The sequence below is a fragment of the Protopterus annectens genome, chromosome 12.part0 (genome assembly GCF_019279795.1).
Source record: "Protopterus annectens isolate FY-2018-M chromosome 12.part0, PAN1.0, whole genome shotgun sequence".
Classification (NCBI taxonomy): domain Eukaryota; kingdom Metazoa; phylum Chordata; order Ceratodontiformes; family Protopteridae; genus Protopterus; species Protopterus annectens.
Window position 1 is genome coordinate 1,378,293,403 of NC_056746.1, and position 24,904 is coordinate 1,378,318,306.

General features: G+C 40.1%; 1 protein-coding gene across 1 annotated transcript in view; it reads right to left on the reverse strand.

The window, feature by feature from the left end:
* NSFL1C (NSFL1 cofactor) overlaps positions 1-22,658 on the reverse strand; it is a 565,621-nt gene extending 542,963 nt beyond the window's left edge. The window contains exon 1 of the mRNA XM_044090438.1: positions 22,519-22,658. Within this exon, the coding sequence (XP_043946373.1) occupies positions 22,519-22,620 (102 nt within the window). The 5' untranslated portion in view covers positions 22,621-22,658. The remainder of the gene's footprint in view (positions 1-22,518) is intronic.
* Positions 22,659-24,904: the final 2,246 nt, after the last annotated feature.

A 24,904-nucleotide genomic window follows, 5' to 3' on the forward strand; every position in this document is an offset into this window, starting at 1 on the left:
CACACACAGTGATGCACGGCCAGACGACACACACACACAGTGATGCACGGCCAGACGACACACACACACAGTGATGCACGGCCAGACGACACACACACACACAGTGATGCACGGCCAGACGACACACACACACACAGTGATGCACGGCCAGACGACACACACACACACACACACAGTGATGCACGGCCAGACGACACACACACACACAGTGATGCACGGCCAGACGACACACACACACACAGTGATGCACGGCCAGACGACACACACACACACACAGTGATGCACGGCCAGACGACACACACACAGTGATGCACGGCCAGACGACACACACACACACAGTGATGCACGGCCAGACGACACACACACACACAGTGATGCACGGCCAGACGAGACACACACACACAGTGATGCACGCCCAGACGAGACCACACACACACAGTGATGCACGCCCAGACGAGACACACACACACAGTGATGCACGCCCAGACGACACACACACACAGTGATGCACGCCCAGACACACACACACACAGTGATGCACGCCCAGACACACACACACACAGTGATGCACGCCCAGACACACACACAGTGATGCACGCCCAGACGACACACACAGTGATGCACGCCCAGACGACACACACACACAGTGATGCACGCCCAGACGACACACACACACACAGTGATGCACGCCCAGACGACACACACTGTCCAGACGACAGCATCCCATTCCACACACAGTAATGCATTATCAGATGACACACACACAGTCCAGACTACACACAGTAATGCACGCTCAGACAACACACACTGCCCAGATTACAGCAAATTCCCTGCAGTCCATCAGGCAGCCTGTAGCTGTGATACTGCAACCTTAGCTTTGAAAAACTCTCTCTCATCAGTGGAACTACAACACCTGGGATATAGCACGTGTCCTCAAAATCTGGAGAGAAAATAGGTCTGCTTTGCTAACCAGTTCAGAGTTTTACACTCCATGTCTGGAGAAATGTTGGCTCATACATGCAGTGTGCCCCTCTTCTTTAAAAATACAGCTGTAGAACAGCCAACCTAAGCAGTCTCATTCCATATCAAACAATCTACAGGTGGGAGGAATAAAAAGAAGCCTGCCCATTTTCATAAAAACAACACAATACACATATTCTTCCAGCTCTGCACCATATCCATAATACAGCAGCAGGGGGAACATAGGATGGACTAATCATAAGGTCCTGCTCTGGTATTCTACATACCTACCACAATCTCTCTGTGGATAAAAGGACTACTTCAAATGGCAACCCCCCCCCAAAAAAAAAGCATTGAAAGTACCTCACCCATCATCAGATCACCCATCATCAGATCACTGGATTAAAAATGGTAAGGCTGCTCTTTCCACATAGATGGATGCTCTACAACATCTTCATACTCCAGTTTGTCTCATGTGTTGCAATGTCAGGTCTTTTCCAAGCCAATTCCATAGAAGAGTACAAAGGCCATTTAGAGGACGTCACTTCTACCAGACAGACAGAAAGTATAATGCAGGGGTGATACGAGCACCAATGACTGGACCACTGTAAGAGAAGTATGTCATGATGCTAAAACAACCGGATGATAGTCAAACAACGGATACTGTACTGGGTCCTATTACACTTACACACACACACACACACACACTATGCATAAACATATACACCTACAGCAAGGCTGGTTTTCTGTGTGTCTGAATGGGACACTTCGGGGCAGGCATTGGTTGACAACATACATGCATTGGGCACCAGTTGGATAAATACTGCAGTGGGAACCAATGCCAGCAGAAATGGCCTCTTGTGCCAGTATACCCACAGAACAGCTTGGAATGACAATGCAAACATCAGAAGAGTGACAACTGGCCAAGAGAAACTGGAAAAGGGGCCACTGTTCGCCTTTGAGAAACCTGGAACAACAACAGGTGACTAACCACAGTTCCAGACATTTTATAATCAATGCAGTGTCCTCTGAATGGAGAGGGAGAAGAAAAGAAAGAGACAGTGATGGTTCATTCTAGGATATCAATGGCAGCAACTCTTATAACAAAAGAAAGCCATCTCTGGTGATACCACGGCCATCCTAAACTACCACCCACCTACTCACCTTTGCTGGAAAACTGGCATTACGTTTTGGGAATACAGGGAGGTGGCAAACATCTTAACTGTCTTTTCCAAACCTACTGAAACATCAGCCATCCACACCAAACACATTGTCCTAATACTGCATACAGTTACCAAAGTATGCGAATGACAGTAATGTGCTGTACATGCGACACTGATATGCATGCAATGCAGTAGGGAGTTAACGGCACATAGGGATGCCATTGTCTCAGTTTTCTCTATATCCCTCAGTAACCAGCATGACTTTTTTCTCGCATCAATTTTTGCTTAAATCACATCTCCTGCAATAAGGTCCACTCATACCACTGTTTCTAATGTGCTTCTGCCACTGAAACTCAGAAAAAGCAACAATACAGACACAACGCACCTAAATAAACACATGAACAGATCATCTCATGGTCTTCATAAGTTTCTAAAAGTCTACAGTCCCTTTAACTTTCTGAAGCAGTCTGTTATACACCCACTGGCTGTATCATCTTTGTTACTTTACCTTAGTGACCTGTAAGCAATAAACTGCAGTTACTTTGGTAAATGTACACACTGTTGGTTCACCAAACGTGTGTGCTGTAAGCCTCACGAGGGAGTAAAAGAGGTCACAAGGAAGTTTTGAAGGCCTCTGTCTTTCTCAATCTCCATTTTTTTTATGCTGCGTTTTTTTCGGGTTTACCCAGATTTTCCTTCCTCCTCTGAACCGAGGAGAAAGAACAGACTCAAGTCTTCTCAAAACTGTCTGCCATTAAGGTATCTTCTATGGCCTTATCCTTTTAACGTTTGAAATAGTGTTGCTATTGAGCCTTCTGCATGTCTAAGCATCTTCCAGTAGTGTGTGTGTGTGGGTGTGGGTGTGTGTGAGTCACAATGTACTTATAGTACAACTTAAGAATACTGTCTAGCACATCACAACTTTCTGAAGTCCTGGAATGTGCGGTAGGGTGAAAAAGATGTCAAAGACTTAAAAAAAAAAAAAAAAAAAAATCTTCCATGGATCAAATTCGCATTTTCCTGAACTTTCCAGAAATTAATGCAGTTTAGTGCCAATTATTTATCAGAGTTCTTCACAAAGCAGGATTTCTGAAAGAACACACATTGTGATAATGTAGGTGTATTTATTCTAGACAGAAAATAAATGGTTTTAAGTAGTGTTCCACAAGCATCTACCCCTCGTCCCCTCTTCTTTGGCATATACATCTCTGATGTGAAAGTTGATGTTAAGGAACTGGGGCTAACCAGGTTTGCTAATAATTGCAAACCAAAAGCAGTCATCAAATCTCATGCCAATACTCAAACCCTCCAAACAGGGTTGGGCTAGAGGAATGGTTTGTGTAGTAATCACAGGCTTACCTACCCTCAATGTCAAAATTTTCTTTCATAAATGTAGTGTCACCACTGCACATCACAGAGCACTTCACCTGCATTAGACCCACGCTCAGAGGACTTGGGCACTTACGTTAAACTCTCCTTCAACCAGCCTCTGTTTTAAATAAAAGAATCCTTCTAACATTAAACAACTTCTCATTTGTGGTATCTCCTCGAAATCCAAAGCGGTTACATCTTCAATGGATTTGTCCCTTATAATATCCATCACTGAACATAGTCTCTCCCCTTTGGCAAGTACCATTTTAAGCATTTAAACCAATATGAAAGATCTCAATGGTTCCTTCACAAAAGAATTTCAGGTCTTATTTAGATACCCTTTTAAACAAAAAGCCCCACCCCACTGCTCAATCCTGCATATGGTACTAAGAGGTGGTCTTCTCTCTGGCTTTCCATGTTATAAATGACCCAGCATTCTCTGAACTCCACTTAAACAGAACCACAATAAAACTGAACACCCACTACGAAGACCTAACCCTACTGCCACATTAACAGTACCAATCGGCATGACAAGTACCTAACACAACATACTGCACTCAAGTGTGTTCAGATGAGACATCAAACACAGGCCTCATCTGCCTAAGCTGGTGGATGCAGAAGATCCTGAAGCACTTATTCAAAAAGAGATGGGAAAGTTTGCCAGTGCCCTGACCAAATTTCCTCTAGCGAGTATGAATACCACCTTGGGTATACCCTGAAAAAAAGCAGTTGATTTAATGGGCCTAACCCAGTCAAAAAGTGTAAACACATAATAAACATAACATCTCTAAACAAGATTCTCTTTATATATCAAGTAGGGCACTTCTATGCCCACCTACAAAACTAATTCTAAAATGACTGGATGGAGTGATTGCAAATTTTCATCTGGGATGTATAAAAATGGCCACAGCAATAGGGGTCTAGGAAGCGCCAGTGGTTATTTGCTGGTATTGTGTTTGGGCAACATTTTCCTCGGATTTGTTGGCATGTGTGAAAAATGGGAAGGGGGGTGCGGATTGTTTGTATATACAGGAAAAATCTGCTTACTAGGGAACGCTATTATCTCCCACTAAAATCAGAAGGTATGGTTGATGGTCTCCCTGGGTGTAAGCTTAATACTAGCCTGTAAAGAAATGCACATTTCCAGAAAAGGGGCATCCCCCATACTGGTGGGCCAGGACTGACTGGTGAAGTTATCAGCCTAGAAAAATGCACCTCTCTGAGCAAATGCCTGGTGGACAGCCATAAATCCTAACATTTTTGCCAGAAAATCTGAAATCAAATTCTGATTTTTACCCCCCACAAAATAAATAACTGTTCAGAAGCAAATGCTGAATAAGCTGGTTTTGTTTCACACATTCAAATGATTTGGAATCTGAAGGATTAGTGACCACTAAACTGTAGCAACCTAAATAACTTTTTGGCTGCTGGGGACCATGCAACTTGAAACTCAACTCCAAGCAGAAGTATGCAGTTTAGAAACTCATGCATGCTGGACTATCTTTAGCTACTGGTGGCTGTAGGGCGATCTGATCTCAACAAACACATTGGACTAATTTTTAGCTACTGGTGGTGGTGGTGGGGGGGTCAGTCTGATCTGTCTCTCCTCTTGATCAGTGGGGGTGAATGTACCTTGGGGAGACTGGGACAATAAATAACTGAATGGAGGATTAGGGAATAACTAGTGCCAAATAGAGTATGGCAAGAAATGCAGCTAGACAGAAAAATAAAGGATAACCCTGAATGGACTGGAATACATGAAATGGGATTTATCAACTGAAAGGACCTGCACTTGAGGAAATGGAAAGAACAGAAAGGGGGGACTGAAAATTATTAAGAGTTTTCTTCTCATTTCACTATCCAATAAACATCACACTAGTCTGTTTCTGACAATTTTTTTATAATGTGCCAACTTGGAGGAGAGGGTGTGCCTTCAAGTAGATTTGTTCCTGCAATGTACGCTGGTATACTCTTTTGGGAGATGAACAGTAATATCTCCTCTGGCAGATGAAACATCATCCCACCACAATTAAATAATGGGCCAAAGACAAAAAAGGGACACTCTTAGGGAGTGACCAATCTAGTGAGTGTCTCTGCATGATGAGAAGCCTATTCAAAAGATTAACACTGGGGTTTCACAGAAATGTGTTCTCAGCCCACTGTTAGTCACCATCCTGACCCACAACTGCTAAGCTAAGCACAAGTCCAACCATATCATCAGGTCTGCTGAAGACACAACAGTCATGGGGCTCATCACAGAGGTGGATGAAAGAGCATACAGACAGGAAGGAGGTGGCATCTCTGATCAGTTGGTGCAAGGGAAACAACCTTAACCTGAATGCAAGCAAGACCAAAGAGATTATCACCAACTTCAGTAAAACAATACGCCCAGAGGTCAGGATCAATATGGACAGGGTTAAGAGTACAAAATTCCTGGGTGTACACATAGAGGATCTCTCGTGGTTGGGAAAACACCAGCCAACTGGTCAAGAAAGCGCACCAACACCTCCACTTTAAGAAGGTTAGGTACAATAGAGAGCATCCTCACAGTGCGGTTTGGAAGCTGGACAGTAACAGAAAGAAAGGCACTACAAAAAGAGTCGATAGGGTTGCACAGAAGGTAACAGGTTCCAGTCCTCCATCGATACAACATCTTGACTCTGCAAGAAGTATCTGAAAGGCCACCAAAATAATACAGGACAACGTGCATCCTACACATGGACTGTTCAAGCATTTGGTATCAGGCAGGAGATATCGCAGCATCCACTACAGGACTACAAGATTCAGTAACAGTTTCTACCCTACAGTAATTAGACTTCTGAACTTTGGCACTAGTACCAGGGGTCTGGACAAAAGTAAATTTTTACTTATTTGCACAATATATTCTTAACATATATTCCAAATAAGTACAATATTTATTATATCCATAGTCCGTATTTAAACCACTCAAGTGCAATACTAGACAAATAAATAACTTGAGCATTGTTCAATCTGTAGTGTATTTTGTATCACTTTAAATGGGCAGTTAATTTAACTCAGGGGAGGGTATTCTTTTTGTTTACGAGTGTTGGTAAATGTCTCTGCTCTTTCTTACGTGTATTGGGAGTAGTATTGTATTTGTTAGTTATGTTTATCCCTCTACTTGTATGTGTTGTTTCACTTTCCTTTGTAATCTCAAGAATGGAGCTGATGCACGAAATTTCGTTTAGGCTACACATGTGTAGTTCGAAATGACAAAGCTTACATTGACTTTAAAAGATCAGTGACCTCCCAAATGTAAACCACTAGCACACACTGCTAAGCAAATATAAATGCAACACATACACCAGTGTCTTAGCAAATAAGCCCCCAAGGCAAAACTCCTCAAAGCCCAACATCTTGGTCATAGGTGATTCCATAATGAGACACAGATGTCCCACTTCACCAGGCTGGCCAAGGAAAAGGTTATGGTCAGTCGCTTGTTAGGTGCCAGGATCCATCAAATCACACAAGCACTCAAGTCACTCAACAAGTACCATTTTGACTCTGTCATAGCTCATTTTGGAGTGAATGACTTGTGACGCAACTCTCTGTACTATATGAGCAGAGACATGACTGAACTCTCTGATTGCGTGTCCCAGGGAGGTATGACTCTAGCCCTAAGCAGCATTTTAGCTTCACCAAGGAGGATGCCACAATATAAACAAAAAATGATTGACTTCAACAATTGGCTTAGCTTGTGGTGTCAGTCCAGGCGGATTGCTAGGAGTCTAAACATGAAACTGCACTCCCTGGAAGTACTCCTCACCTTGGACGATGCTGACGTCTGCAGTCACGGAGACATGATTCAAGGCCAAGGAGAGCCCCAGCCGTGCAACGCTACACCGCCTTCCACACGTTTAGACCTCAAAATGAGCATGAAAGAACCAAAGGTAGTGGTGTAACCATCTTCATTAAAGCCAAGTACACCTCAAGACTGGTCAAACAGTACAACTCTCTCGAACTACTCCACGTCCAGTTAACTACAGACAAAATACCCTACTACATCATTGCTAGCTATAGATCCCCCACCATGAACCAAGAAAAGCACACTGCCTACTTGGACTTACTGAAGTCACTTGCCACACAGCCCAACACCTTAATCATGGCAGATTTCAACTATCCTTCCATTGACTGGGTGACATACATAAGCACGAACAAACTCATCCAGAGGTTCCTGGACTTTGTCAATACAAATGCTCTGGAAGAGATAGTCTGCACCCCCCAAGAGGCTCAAACGTCCTAGAAACAGTGCTCACCAACATGGGGTATCACTGCATTCCCCCGTATGTGATGCCCTACCCAGTAAGATCAGACCATAAATAAGTCTCATTCGAATTAACCATTGAACCTGTCACCACCACAGGAGCAAAAAAACTTTTCCAAAGCAAACTACAGGCTACTAAGCAATGGCATAAAATGTTTTAGACCCAAATCAATCACAGACAATAGCTTCTATGCAAAGGTGTTCCCAAATGCCCTGTATAAACACTTAAGCAACTGCGTAGACATGGCTGTGCCTGACCGGATTAAACCAAGTCCACAGACACACAGTCACCCCGGTTGACCTCAAGTATAAGCAGATTATATAACAAAAGGAAGAAAATGATGTCGAAGAACAAGAGGAAACAGATTTGGCAAAGAAGAATTCCCTTCACAGATTGAACAAGCAAATCAGAAATCTTGTAAAGTCCTCTGCAACTAATTACAAAGATAAAACAGCATCCCTCGCCAAGGATAATCATAAGGCATTCGTTAACTACATCCAAAATCTAGAAAGGAATGACCAGCTATGTGCCGAACTGGTAGTAGATGGTACCACTTATACTATACTGGAGGAAATTGCCAACCTGCTAGCAGACAGGTTTGGCGCAATCTTCACCATCCCCCATCCCCAGCAGCCATACCTCAAACCATACCGGACACAAGTACTCTGCCTAGTACCTCTAGAGATCAGGTCATATCTACGCTCTCCAAGGCCAAAAACACAGCTCATTGGGACCAGATAACATCCCAGGTTACTTCTCAAGCAATATGAAACAGGACCTAGTGGACCCACTTGGTGTTTTCTTTAACCATAGCCTAAGAACTGGCTTTGTTCCAGCAGAGTAGAGAACAGCAACAGTAATCCCTTTGCACAAAGGGGGCCATCAACCGACTCGGGGAACTACAGACCCATAAGTCTAACCAGCCTCATCTGCAAGGTCATGGAAAGAATCACGATGGACCTTATCAAGGACACAGGTACTTTAAACTCTAGACTCAAACCAGTTTTACTTAGTTGAGGGTAGATCATGCTTACTAAACCTAGTAGGCATTTTTGAGAAAGTCACCAAAGCCCTGGATGAAGGTAAGACATTGCATAGTGCCTATCTTGACCTAGCCAAGGCTTCTGACACAATCCCCTACTCAGGTATCATTGAGAAGCTCTCCCAGCTGGGGATTAATGTTTGTGTCACTACATGGGTAGCCAAATGGCTCACCGACAGAAGACATACTGTCAAAGTTAGTGACTCCACAAGGACCTGTACTGGGCCCTATACTGTTTGGAATTTATTTCTCAGAAGTCCAGGCTGAGGCAGACGGCCTTTGGCTTACTAAGTTCACTGATGACTGCATTTGCAATCAGAGTCCCTCAAACCATGTTAGCTCCTCTTATAATATGTTAACACAAAGGACTGGCACCAAACTCACTGTCTAAAACTAAATGCAAAAAAAAATATTATCCCCTTTGGCAAAGCAGAATTCCCTGCTAATTAAAATATCGACACCCCCCCCCCCCCCAAGTTCAAACCAAGTGGTGCACGATCTGGGAACACAGGTAAATGGCAATCTCAATTTCAACCACCAAGTTTCCACAGTGGTAAGGAAAGCCTTCTTGTTGCGCATCTCTTAAGTAAGGGCATCGCATCTAGGTCTAAGGATGTTATAGCTCCACTGTACTCGACCCTTATCAGACCATTAATACAGTACAAAGCTCCCTTCTGCATGCACTGCACCAGACACCGTAGCAGCTGGAGAGACCACAGAGGTTTCTCACCAAGAAAATACAGGGCCTCAAAATTATGACTTGCGTAGATAAAGCCTGGTCACTGCACTCAGTACTGTACAGGTTGCTGAGAGGCAACTTGTGCCTGGACTATAGGGCAGTCTCGGACCCTGGCCCAATGGATATGCTGCACATCCGCAAGTCAAATGGCACAAGAGAGTCAACCATTCTAGGGATCTTAACCTAGCCTGTGACATTAACAGAACATGCTGGAGAGACAGTTACATTTCCCACATATAATTCACATGAAACAGAGCTCCTTACTGACCCAATTCAAGCGTAACCGGGACAAATGAATGGGAGACTGCAAATTCACCCCAGGGGTGGCACCCATGTCCCTCATGGCTAGGGGTAGTAAGTGTTTATCACAGACACACACTGCGAATTACGTCCATCTAACCACAGACAATTGAGAAACTCAGGATTAACATGGATAGGCTTGTAAGGACTCTAGGGCTGCTAGCCTAGTAACATGCTATGAACCTAATCAGTCAATGGTTCATCCTATGTGAAAAGGGATTAAAGATATCAAAATAACTCATTACTAGGGCTGCACATTACCATACACAAACCTTACAAACACAACAGGTTTTTAAAAGCTAAGTTAGTCTTCGTTTAAAACAAGAGAAATATTTTACGACTTTCCTGCTTAAAAAAAATGACTTAATTTTAGCTAGGAGTTTTTGCTGCTTCACTTAATTCATTATTTATAGATTCATGCATATGTAAATGGATCATCAATTACATATTTGCATGTGTACACATGCACAGAAATTATACTTTAAATATGCCTGTATGCATAAATGCATACACATTTGTAAAAATATGCATGTAGGAGCAATACTAAATAAATGCAACACTATACAAGTATAGTAAACATTAAGGACCATGTGGAAATATGGTGTTCCATGTAAAATACCATGTCTAGGAGCACAGACCATCATCATTTCTCACTTGTAACACCAAAACTTTAAACTTCTTTTTTAGTGCTTAAATACCAGTTCAGCCCTTTTGTTGACTCATACAAAGCATAAATGTCAAAAAGGGTGTGTACAAGAAGAAATTTAATATGCACACCTCTGAATTGCCTTACTGATAGTAGGCCAAAAGAGCCTTTTTAAGTACTTCAATGTCTGAAATACTGCAGCAATCCCTAGATGCTGAGGAAGTTATGATGCTACAATGCACTAAGCAACTCTCCTCATATAATGCAACTGTGGGAGGTAACATTTGATATTTCCTTTCTGTTAATGAGGCTACTTCCATCATCTTCTTGTTTGTTATAAATATACAAGATAAAAAGAGCAATAACAGTGCAAAAAATAACGGTATGCTAAATGAGCACTAGTTTCTATTTAAATACTTCGACAGCAGGAGATTACCTCCCTAACTGACTACAGCGATGAGTCACAGTAAGGCAGGCATAACACATTCAACCATGCACTCAACAGGTACTGCTTAAAGAAGAAAAAGCTTTCAGTTTTACAGCCCATAAGGTTAATGCTCTCATGACACAGTATAGGTGAAAGATCAGCTGCTCTAGGAACAATGTAGGACCAGTACTAAACAAATGCAACATTATACAAGTATAGCAAGCATTTTCTAAACAAAAAAACATTAAGGAATATGTTACATGTAAAATACCATGTCAAGGAGCACAGATCATCATTTCTCACCAACACCAAAATAAGCTTGCTCCCTAACCATCTCATTTTACACATTAACTCTGGATTCCCACAAACTTCATTCAACCTCTACATTTTGTACTACTACTTTACTGAAAAATATTAACTACAATTTAGTGGTGAGGTTTATGAACAGTACCAATGTTGGGTTGGTAGGACCGCTAAAAAGTCAAGTTACTTCAAGTTATTTTGAGGGTAATTTATCTGTTTTTTCTCTCTCTCTTTTGAACTGACAAGTGTGTGTGCTTGTGTGTGTTCAAGTTTTCATCTGCAGTCAGAGAGTAAAGAAACTCAGGGTATTTTTCTAATTAGCAAAGACTTTGGGGAAAAATTTTACCCCTTAGCTTTGTTACCTCACAGCAAGAGGTTCTCCCGTTCGATTCTCGGCTGGGCTTGGGAGTGCCTTCTGTGGGGAGTCTGCATGTCCTCCCCGCGGTTGGGTAGCGTTCGAAAGACATGCGTGCGTAAATGGGCGTGCCTTCGTTGAAGGTTGGGCGTCGAGCTGTCACCTCGGCGTTTCGTAAAAATCTACTGCCAATCATTAGCGGACTGGAGATCCGCTGTGGCGACCCCTTACTGGGAAAAGCCGAAAGACAAACAACTCTTTGCATTGGAGTTTGGAGTTTAGAAAATGTAGATATTAGATTAAGACACTGCCAATTACTTTGGGGAAAGTTTAGCAAAGATAGGTTTCAAGTTACAAGGCATTCATATGGTGCCTATGTGGCAGAGAGACAAAACAGGGCACATTCACAAAAACAGAACTCTTCAAGCAACACTGTAGCGAGAAGCGTTCCATATGGGATGCGTCGCTTAACTGAGTCATGCATTTTCAGAGATATGTGTAACTTAACTGGGGTAAGGTCCTAAATGCATTTTTCTGCAATGTGTTCAACTCTGGCAGCAGGAGGTATGGAGGGAAAATAATGCAAAAGTGCTTATTTTTTATGTTAATACTTTATCTTTATTGAAGTATATATATATTTTTCTATTTTAGTTCTAATGCTTCTGATGGAGTAAAGAACTGTCTCCCTTTATAGCCAAGTGTTAGAATTTTTCAAGATTTTTATTAATATAAAATCAGCTCTTTCAATGCCTTTTGTATTACCAAATTTATTTACGTAAATCATTTCTTCTTCCTTTTTTTTTCGGGGGGGGGGGGGTCATTTCAGATGTATTCAGGACACCATTTTGAGCAATTTTCTATGAACATGTAAGTATTTTTAGATCTGAGAGAGACAACCCTCACAGCACCACTGCTAACATCCCTGACAGCCAGCACAGAGATCCCCCACACACAGTGCAACACTGTCACCACCTCCAACACTCGCTGCGGAGCCTTCCCCGCTGCACCAATACTATCTTCACCTAGGGTCAGCACACAGACCCCCTGCAGCAGCACTGCCACCATCTCCGACAAACAGCACAGAGAACCCCCACACATACACTACAGCACTGCCACAGAGACCCACCCCACACACACTACAACACTGCCATCTTCCACAGCTGGCACAGAGACCCTCCCACACACACTACTGCACTGCCATCTCTGACAGCTGGCGCAGAGATTATGCCATAACAATTAAGTGTAAATGAAAAGCTTAATAAAAAATGGTAATAAAACAGGTGAATAACTGAAGAAATGATTCCCCATCTCCAGTTACCATAGATGAGCACAATTGTATCACTGCCTCAAAATTTGCATGTCAACACACAGACACCTTCCATCACTGCCAACATCTGTGGTAATCACCACAAAGTCCCCCCAGCTGCATCATTGCCAACTACGACTGTCACCAGACATCCCCAAGCTGCATCACTGACACCATCTAGAAGAGTCACTATACAGACCAGCACACCCTGCAGCAGTGCTGCCACATTCAGTAACCACAGAGAGTCTCCAACAGTTCTGCCACCCTGTCTGCGACAAGAGACCCCAGCCCCCCACTGTACCACTACTATCTTCTACAGTCAGCAGAAAACTCCAATGCAGTACTGCCACCATGTCTGACATGCAGTACAGAAACTCTCTAATGCAGCACTGTTACCATCTCCAAACACATGGACCACCTTGGTACAGCGGCATTCTCAAAGAAAGAAAGAAATGCCCTCACTGCAGCACTGTCACCCTTCCAGACAGCCATTTCATAGACCCCAGATACAGCACTGCCACTACAGCACTGTCACCCTTCCAGACAGCCAGTACACAGACCCCTGATACAACACTACCAGTTAGTGCAGACACCACTACCAGTTAGTGCAGACACCACTCACAAACACTGCCACCATCTTGACAGTCAGTACAGAGACTCCCCATACAGCACTGCCATCTTCTCTGATAATTAAGACAGAGGACCCCCCGCACCATAATCACCACCTCAAACAAACACTACAGGGATCCCCCACTGCAACACTATCATCATCTCTGATGGACCCCACCCCCCGCAGCACAGCCAAGATCTCCACCAGCCATACCAAGACCCCCCACTGCAGCAATCACATCCACAAGCCACTAGAGGCAACATACCCCCAGCATCACTTACATCAACTACACCAGCCACTACAAGCAACCCCCTCCCCAATGCAGCACTGCCAACTTTACCAGCTGCTACAGGCATCCCCTCTGCAGCACATGCGCCATCTTTGCCAGCCAGTAGAAGCAACCTCCCCACTGCAGCACAGCCATCTTCGCCAGCCAGCAGAAGCAACCTCCCCACTGCAGCACTGTCACCACTTCTGCCAGCCACTACAAATAACCCCCCACTGCAGCACTTCCATCTCCACCAGTCACTAGAGATGATCCCCTTCCCAGTGCCGCACTGCCACCATCTCCACCAGCCACCAAAAGCAACCACCACAACACTGCCTACAGCCCCACTTTAGCATTGCCTCCATCTTCACCAGCCAGCCACAACCACTGCAGCACTGCCATCTCTGCCAGCTAGTAGAGGCAACCTCCTTGCTACACACCACTGCCACCATCTCTGCCAACCAGTACAAGCAATCCCTCCACTGCAGCACTGCCACCATGTCAGCCACTACACGTAACCCCCATTGCAGCACAGCCACTAAAGACAACCCCCCGCTGCAGAACTGTCACCATCTATGCCAGCCACTAAAGACACCCTCCCCCACTGCAAACACTGCCATCATTTCCAACAGTCATTACAGGAATAACCACATGCAGGAATGTCAGTATCTCCACCAGTTCATGGGAGAAACAGTCCTCCATAAAAATTAACTAAACAAAATTTCTCTGATACTTGCGTATTATCGCAACCAGGTTCTAAACAAGTGACCGACTTCATGTTACGATGTTAAAACACTGACATCGGGTACTCCCGATCCTTGACTGATATGTAGCAGCCCCCTGAAACGAAGATCTGGTGAAAGACTCTTTGTCTGTCAAAGTTTTACTGATACCCAATAATGTTTTACTTGATGGCTGCCTGTAATTGTTTACAGAAGCTTTTCTGGATATAAAAAAAAAAAAAAAAAGTGTACACACCCCTGTTAAAATGCCAGATTTTTGGGATATAAAAAAAGAGAGACCACAATAAATCATTTCAAAACTTGGAAGACTGAATGCTGTAATTAAAATCAAAAAGTGCTTCAACAAAGTATTAGTTGTGTGCACACTTATGCAACCAGCTTATTGTACATGTTTTTATTCCCCCCAACAGATTTGTTTTTCAATTGAATTGTACAGGTTATAGGTCACATTAAAAGGTGTGAAAAGTTTTGAAATGATTTAGTGGTCTTATTTTTTAATATCACAAAAACTTGGCATTTTAACAGTGGTGTGTACACTTCTTATATCCACTGTACATTTTACTTCAATGGACTGTGGAAGGTTCAACAAATGTTCAACCTAAGCATTCATCAAGTTCTACTCTACAAGTTTTTTTCATACATGGAAGTTCTCCAATTAAATGGCTCAGACTAAGATAGTTGCTAGTTCTCCAATTAAATGGCTCAGACTAAGATAATTGCTAGTTCTCCAATTAAATGGCTCAGACTAAGATAGTTGCTCAACTCATTACAAGAATTCTTACAAAAAAGTCAAGCAATGCAACAGGGGCTACACAATGCAAGCAGCACATGTAACTGCAAGGTAAGATGTCATTTTTTGCTTTTATGATGACCCAAAGATAATTTGTAGCATCGACAGGGATCACTATAAGTGGCAGAGTTGCTAGTACCGTTTTTAAAACAGCTATCAAAGTTTATTTGTGACATCAGCGAGCATTATTTTCTTTCCACAAAACACTGCACAGAACCAAATGTGTTAAACCCTGAAATGGCAAATTACCAAGAAACTATATTTCTATTTATTCTGAAACTTGTCTTTTCAACTGAAGATGTTACATGCATTACAACCATCATACAAAACGGTATGCCCCACCAGTCAATATTAACATGTAATCTTCTAAAACATACCCTTCTTACGCCCTCCCCAGTGCAATTCCCCATCAAAAGTCTTTCATCCAACTCAACTAGAGTAATTTTGCTAAGTATGACCACTTTATTTCATTCCGCATACTTGTTTTACTCCCTCTGCACCTCTGTCCTCGTCCATTTCATCCATCCACTGCAGTTTCCATCATCTCATCAACCCAACATTACCTCTTCCCAAACAGTTCTGCTCAGCATCTTCTACAACTGTTTCATACAACCACTGTTACCCTACACATTTCTACTGTTTGTGGAACTGATTTCATCCAATTAGCCATAAGCATCAACTTGACCCAGTCTCTGAATACAGCTCGGAAACTTGGTAATACATTACAATAATTGTATTAAAAAAATACATCTATCTGATTTGTGCATCTTTTGGGTTGATGGATAATAAATGAAACTGTTTACTGTCCTACTGTACATGACCAATTACTATAAAAAATACACTAGGCTACTTCCTTTCAGTGTTGATTACTAATTCCTTGTAGATGACATCAAAGAAACCTTCATAATGACAATTGTCCAGCCAGATCAAAACCTGTGGTGAAAGTCTACATTATATTACTGCCAGTAGTGGTCCACCATTTTCACAATGGATAATTTTGCAAATGTTGCCCCATATGAAAATGCATCCCAGTAAACAGAAGCAGCCGAAGAGAAAAACAAAATCCCCTTTTCCTCAACAAGCAATTATTTTAAAACTGATTTTATTATAAAGCTGGTGTAATGACTGAAGCCTCCTGCAGACAGATGGAGAGACTAGCTTGCCCACCCAAAGAAAGTACCAAGGTAAATACATTTCTGCATGACTTTTTCCTCTGCTCAACACAGAACTTGCAAAGCTGCCCTCACTTTAGGGAAGCCAGAAATGATCTTACGATACCACAAAATAAAACTGCATTTATTTACACTTTGATCACTCACTACTTTACTTTATGTTCACTTGACAGTGGAGATGGGGGGGGGGTTCCAAGTTTTACACAGTGTTGCAAGTGTGACACACAAAAGTAAACAATGACAGAAACAAGCAAAGAACATACTAAACTGAATCAATGAAAGAAGCCAGCACAGCATTAAATGTTAACACCCTTTACCTAGCTGTAAAGCTTCTCCTTGAGTAGCCAATAGGTTCAACGTAGACAGCAGACGGCCAACTTTTAATATGACCAGAGAGAAACATTGGGTGACATGCTACAAGTCAATCACACAGTCAGAAAAGCTTCACTTTAAAAATGTTTGAGAAATTGGCTAAGTGCTTTCATTCATACAACTGTTGACAGAACAATCATGAATGCCCATTCCCCTATTTAATATCAAATAACCCACTTCCTAAATGTTCAATTATCCTATCACAACAAGGTATTGTAATCAACAGTCACTAAATAATTTATTACACAACACTGTATTCTTTTACTTACTCATGTCCATTTATTGTAATTAATACATAAAATTCCATAATAAGAATGGGGGGGGGGGGGTAACATATCAGATATCCCCAAAGTACTATATGAACATGAAGGTTTTAAGATAATTATAACATATCAGATATCCCCAAAGTACTATATGAACATGAAGGTTTTAAGATAATTATAACATATCAGATATCCCCAAAGTACTATATGAACATGAAGGTTTTAAGATAATTATAACATATCAGATATCCCCAAAGTACTATATGAACATAAAGGTTTTAAGATAATTATAGTAACATTGATATTAAAAAAGCAACATTCTGACATTTTTGAAACAGGACTTTTGTCCCTTCACGATCATTTGATTTGGGAGACATTATTAGAATTTAAATTATTTGCAAGGAAATTTAATTTTAAATTATTTTTTTCTAATGATGATGGTAACAGGAAGCAGGAATGTACGATGCTAAGCACTTTTAATCTCCCTTTATTACCATCAATGATGGCTTTTATAAAAAAATATGTAAAAAGGAGATTAGAAGTATTAATGATAGCACTAACAAGGGAAGTAAATATTTTAATTTAACGAAGCAACGGAAGAAAGTTGTGAACAATTTGGTGAATAATAATGAGGTCAGATAAAGGGGAAGGAGTGGTTCTTATGAACGTAATGGATTACATAACAAAACTGTGCCGATTCCTTTACAATGTTTATTTTGAATTAAGTTAAAAAATGAAGTGAATCGGGCCTACAGTAAAACTGACATTTGGTTATATAATTTGTTGGTTAATGATACAAATTCAGTTGATAGGGTTAAATTATTTGAATGTAAAGAAAAAAATAGTTCCACCGATATCTGGAATTCCAAAGGTACACAAGGGATATTTCCAACCCTACTTAGACCTACAGTGGCTTTGGGGGGGGGGGGGGGGTGAGTTAAACACAGAACCACTGGAGAAAACAGTGGATTATATACTAAAACTTTTTTTTTTAAGACAAAAACTATATCTTAACAGATTCTAAGCATTGACTTAGTGAAGTGACTAAAGCAGATTTTCAGAAACATTTGATTTTTGTGACTACAGATGTCAAAGATCTTTTTTTTTTTTTTTAGATATTCCCCATGAGGCTGGAGTGGTTTTGTGAAGCCTTATAAACTGGGACCAGTTTCTGTCAAGAAGTGATTAATTTTGCGGTTGAGTTGATGGAAATGTTAACAATTTTGTAAATTTTGAAGGAAACTATTATAGGCAAAAAAGAGGAGGAGTGGCAGTAGCAGCAACACCAATTTTTGCTAACATTATTTTACAGTATTGTGAAAATAAATACATTTTAATAGTTTTTTTTCAATGGTTACATTTTATCTTATTTCCGATTCCTGGGTGATACAGTAATTTTATGGAAAGGGACACTGGATCAAGTGTTAGAATTTTATCAATTAACAGTGCGACTGCTTTTTTTAAAATTTTACTATGATTTACAATAACACCAAACTAAAATTAGTTGGATCTTACACTGAGTAAAGATTGTGGCAAACAGTTTTTAATCCAAATTTTTTACAAAGGCAACCTGGTCTAACAGTTATTTGCATTTTACTAGTGCACACCCCATGTGGCAAAAGAACAATCCAGTGAAAAGCCAATTTGTGAGGTTGTCTTGGATTACCTCGGAGGATGAAGATTTTGAAGTTGGGCTGCACCACTTCAGTAAACTGTTTAGAGAGAGGGGTTACCCAAGGGATTTTATTAAAAAGGTAGCCGAGGAGGTTTCAAATGCAAGGGAAGAAATAACTTGCCCAATTTTAAAAGTACAGGGTATGTTAATGTTATTTCCAATAAGAACTATGATTTTTATGATATTTATATTACCTTACAATGGTAACAATAATACTGTTGAAAATATTATTAGAAAGAACTAGAACGGGATGTTTGGTAGCTTTAAGTTATTGGAATGTTTTGGTGCCATACCAGTTTGTATTTAAGACGGGTAGGAATTTGAAGGGCATTTTGGAAAGGAATAACAAAAATGAAAACAGAATGGGCAATGGTATGATGTACAAATGTGGGGCATGTCCATAATGTAAATTTATATTTGAAGGAGTTAACATATTTGTAGCAAATTATCCCAGTATTATTGATTGTAAGTGGAGATATAACTAACACAAAGGGGATAATCTACAATGCACAGTGTCTGACCTGTGAAGCATTTTATATAAGTAGGAGGGAGAGAGTACTAAGAACCAGAATACATGTACATACATATATATTCCATTTTGCAAAACAATGTAAAAAAAATGCCCTATACAAACATACCTTAAGTTGTGCGAACTTTAAAAAGTTTTTGTTTTTTATTTTAGAACAAGTGCCCCAGAGGGTGAGACGGGGAGATTGGGAAAACTACCTAGAGAAGAAAGAATTAGTATGGCAAATAAAATTAAATGCAGCAGAAAGACTTGGTATCAATGAAAACGTTTCTATTAACAGTACTTTGGTGTTAAAAGCAGGGCAGTTTACGTAATGGCTATGAAATGGTAAGCACAACATTGAAAATGTGATTTTAATATTTATATTTATTTTTAAATAAACATTATGGCAATTATTGGGGAATTTATTTACGTATTAATTACAATAACTGGACGTTAGTTAGAAAATACAGTATTATGCAGTGAATTATTTAGTGAATGTTGATTACAATACCTTGCTGTGATACAATAACTGAAAATTTAGGAAGCGGGTTATTTGATATAAAATTGGGGACTGAGCATTACATGACTGTTCTAATGAAGTTCAACAGTTGTATGAATGAAAACACTTAACCATTATCTTAAACATTTTTGAAGTAAACTACACATTTCCTGCAGCTCTTCTGATGGGGTGTGTGTTTCTGGTTTTAGTTTCACTCTTACAGTGATATTTTTGCAATTACAAGTCATCATACCTCTACTAATGCAGATGTGAGTAAGTCACTGGGTGCAGGATTAACATTTGCTTTAAAAAAAACACCTACCACCACTATAAAGCAATTGCAGAAAAGGAAGATCTATTCAGTACTCTTAAGAAACTTTCAGAGTTTTCCCTGAGTAGTTACTGTCTGAGAAAATGGTACTTGGTGTGATTTTTACTAAACCTTCAATAATCTCCCAGGAAGTACTCGACAGTCTCCTTTATCAGATCAACAGTATTTGATCAGACATGCTGGTGTGTTAAACCATTACCTGTTTCAGTACTTATGAGTACCACAGGTAAGGATGCCTCTGGCAGTGTTCTTCACAGCTCCTGTCAAAGGTACTACTGTTCTAGCAGTTATTTTTCAGCATAAACATACTTCACCAGCAAGTGATCAACATTTCTGCTTTCTATCAGCAGTCTTGCTAGAACAAGTGCTAATATCATCTTATGCACCCCTATCTCCTACTGGAAAAATTCTACTGCAAGTATTTAGGTTTTCAAGACAAACTATGGAGCTGCTTCATCTCATGTCATCTGCCTTTGCCAGCATTGTCACTGTCCCAAAATATCATATGAAAGACCTCCAGAGATAAAAGGTCATTCATCATATGCAGTGCTGACTGCTAATAGTTGCTTTAGCTACTGTTATGTATTTAGGATCAAGACAAGGATGCAGTAATAAAACTAAGGGTGCTTACAGCTAAGGTTGTAGAAGGAAGAGGGTGGGGCACAGTTATCATATGACTGCAATACTTCATATGAAATAGAAGTCTGCTGAAACAAACACTTATTAAAATGTTACTATTTCAGCAGTTTTGACTGTTTACAGCTACATACAACACAAAGCCAATATCTACTGTAATAACACTAATTATCTGCATACCTCTCTAACATCTGGACAAAACCAGAAATATTTTTTTTTGGGGGGGGGGGGGGACAAAGGCCCCAAAACAGGGACAGATTTTTAAAAACTCTTCCTATAAACTTAAAAAAGTATTCTTTAATAACATATATTGAATTATTATGCACTTTCTGAATTATTGGAAGTGAGAAATTCAAATGTGTGTCATTATTTATTTATTTTACATTTGTTGACCGGGCTAGTCTAACTGGATACATGTCCATTTTCAGCAGAGGCCCGGGGAGATAAGCTCCACTTGAAAAGATTAATAAAACATAGACATAAACATAAAATGTTAGACATGTAAATGTATGTACAAAAGTAATAGATTATTACATTTCAATCATAGAGTACAAAAAAATTGTTAACAGAACATTATATAAATGTGCTAGTAGCTCTACTCTCAAGGAAGGAAGAAAAAATAAACAAGGTCAGCAGTGAGGATAGCCATGCCATTTTAGATTAGTCTGGGTTTGGACAGGGGCATAAACAGTGTGTTTTGAGGTAAAGTTTCAGTTTTTGTTTAAATAGTGTTAAAGAGGTCATAGATGTAATATAATATTACTTAATATTTATTTTAGTGACTTCAAACCTCAGTAATTTGACTAAACAACTACACATTTTATGAAGAACTGACCAAAAATATGGATTACTCTACGAAAATCTGGACAGTTGAGAGGTATTTATCAGATAATGCTAAACTAATAATGCTCTTAGGAAAGGGTTGCAATGAGTACACATAAACAACCGCCAAAGACAGCACTACCACGACCTCTTGACACCTGCCAAACCAAAAACTTACCGGAGTAGTTGTAACTGGAAGGGACTTTCAACACCAACTCAGGGTGAAAAGCAGCACCATGTTATTAACTAACGCACACTAAAAGTACCCTCCACAAACACATCCAAAAATAAAAATACAGTAATTCAACGAAGATCCCCATGTCAGCACTAATATGAAAATAGATACAAATGTGTGCAATAGTAAAAGCTGATCTTTGGGTAAATACAAACTACGTATTATAGGGCAGCAAAGTTTCTGGCAAATAGAACTGCACTTTCGTTCGTGATCACGTAAACTCTATGCTATGTTGAAAAGATCACGTAAACTCTATGCTATGTTGAAAAAGGTGATCGACAACCAATGGAAAGCAAAGCTGTGCATGTCTCCGAAATGAAGAAAGTACATAAACAAAAATATGTGACGTTCAGTACTACTAAAGTTATCGCTTTTAACATATGTGTAAGAAAGGCAGCACGTACTATCACACAGAACTCCTCAAAAATAATAATTCGCTAAAACGAGTTGAGGCTAAAAATATGTTATACGTCCCCCAAGCTACATGACCTAAACCTCTCTGAACTAACGATGAAACAAAAAGCTCCCAGCCTATCGGGACTACACCCATCAAAAGCAATGAATGACTTGCACTTTGCTATGGGGATACAACCCCATGTCTACTACTTCAACTGAGGGACCGGCGAACTGATATCACCCCGATGCCCCTCTCCTAATCTCTTTCTGTACTGTTGCAACATTGCAGACCCCCACCTGTAGGTCCCAACCAGCAGACTCTAAGAAAAAGCGAGCCCGTTCTTCATCCACTCCAGTCACCGTCACGAACTCCCGGAGAGACTCCTGCTGGTCTGCCATTTTCGACGACTCTACACAGAAGTGGAACCGGCTAGGAAATACTAGCTCAGCATGCGAAAAACGTCCGACTAGAAACAAGAAACACCCTAACGAATGTTCCCAATGTCCAGTTATTTTTTTTTATGTATTTATTTAGTGATTGATTGTAATAAACATTTACACACACATACATGCATGCATATATATATATATATATATATATATATATATAAATATATATATACATGTAAATTATATATATATATATATATACACACACACACACACACACACACACACACACACACACATACACATACATTTAGAGGTGTGTGAGTGTGTATATATACTTATGTATACATATATACATACCTATACACTTGTAGTAATACTTGAGTGAATTATATATAAATGTGTACTTTTTGGTAAGTGAAAACCATTAATAGATATTGTGAAGAGTCAGTGAGGAGTTAGAATTGGGCATTAGATGCAGAAGGGCTCACAGTGAAATGGATGCTCCATGCCAACATTGACTTTTATTTTATTCAGAAGAGAACAATTAATTAATTGACCAGTTGTATAAAAAGCAGTACTATTTGTTTAATCTGCCCCATGCCCTCACAACCATCAAACCTCAAAAGACTCATTCATTCCTTCTGATTTCCAGCTCTGGATGGCACCAGCACCAGGAGGAAGAGAGATAGCAGCTAGGGACTGCGGGTATTATCAGAGGGTGGGGCAGGAACTTATTCAGTAGTCCTAAGTTTTCATCTATTGACTGGCAGGTGTATTTCAATACCCTATTACACCAACCCTATAGGTATGTATTGCTTACTCGCACTTAGGATGTTTTGTTAGAGTAAACAGTACTTCTTGGTTGGATTTATGCCTCCATGTCTCTGTACATATGGATTTCACTTCTGGGCCTTCACCCAGAGGGGGTTCTACTGTGAGATTGGATCCCTTTCTCAGGGATGTTCAAGCTGGTTTCGGCTTATTAGAGCCATCGTTCTTTAGCAGGTCACTCTATCCCCCAGACTGAAAGCTGATAATTTGTTTCTATCAACAACTAAATGCAGAGGCACAGTAAGTGTTTAGTGATCTTCAAAAACAAAAAAAAGTATACATGAAAGCCAACTGCAGCCTAAGAAGAGCAACTCATCTTTGAGTGTATTACAAGGACACATAAAATGTGATTTAGCCATTTTACCCTTTGTATGCCATTTTATTATTCAATCTTCTCCATGTACACCAACTTAGCTTTGTATGAAATCCCGCATTACTTGCTGTAGGACTTTCTCACTGGTTCTTCTATCAATATCATACAAGTGTGTATTTATTTATTTAGATTTTTTTATCCAGGTTTGCCCAACTGAGTTGAGCCCATTTACAAAAGGGACTCGAAGAGGAGAAATTCCAGAATGAAACATTTCATTAAAATTACAGCTGTATAAGCATTTACCAACTGCCATGAGTAGCACAATGAATGCCACATAAGGCAAAAATTAGATAACAAAACGGAGATATCAATAATTAGATATACAATACTCTAAATATCTGCATAGGCCATATAAAACAAGTCAAGTTTAGATATCTATACAGAATTAAAATTGGCAGAGATGCTAGTGGCACTGCTAGCATCAATCTTTCTAAACATAACAAGTTTGAATAAATAGGATTAGTTGTACAAATGTAACAAGTAATGGTTAAATCCATCCAAAAAGAATCATTAGCTAGTAAACTGTCTCTATTACGTTAAAAAATATCTGAAAAAGTCATGCAAGACAAATTGTATTTGTAGGAGGAGATCACAATAAGAGGACTCGTGTGATACAAGTGGTATGCTTGCAAGTAAAGGCACACATATGACATAAGGATGAATTAGAGCAGAACAAGGCTAAACGACATTGAAATTGTTTCATATGATAAGGCAATTTATTCCATACCTCAGGTAGAACATGACTGTGTGTCCTGTCACCTACTTTAATGTTTGTTTTAGGTACTTCTAACATATGTTGATTTGCCGAATACAGATTCATTACAGGGGTATACCAGTTTAGGAGGTTAGCCAGGTTTGGACAGAAGATTGCAAGAAAATGTAACTAAACATAAGCTGCTAATACAAATTCTTATTGATCATGCTAATTACATTTTAGATTTTTGTCATAAGAAAAGTTAATTCAAAAAGTGTTAGTATACCTCTCTTCTTTTTTCCTAATACAGTAATAAAACACAGCCGTTGCAGGATCAAGCAACAAAAAAGTTAATACTGTAAAGAAGCAATACTTCTCATGGATCACCTGTT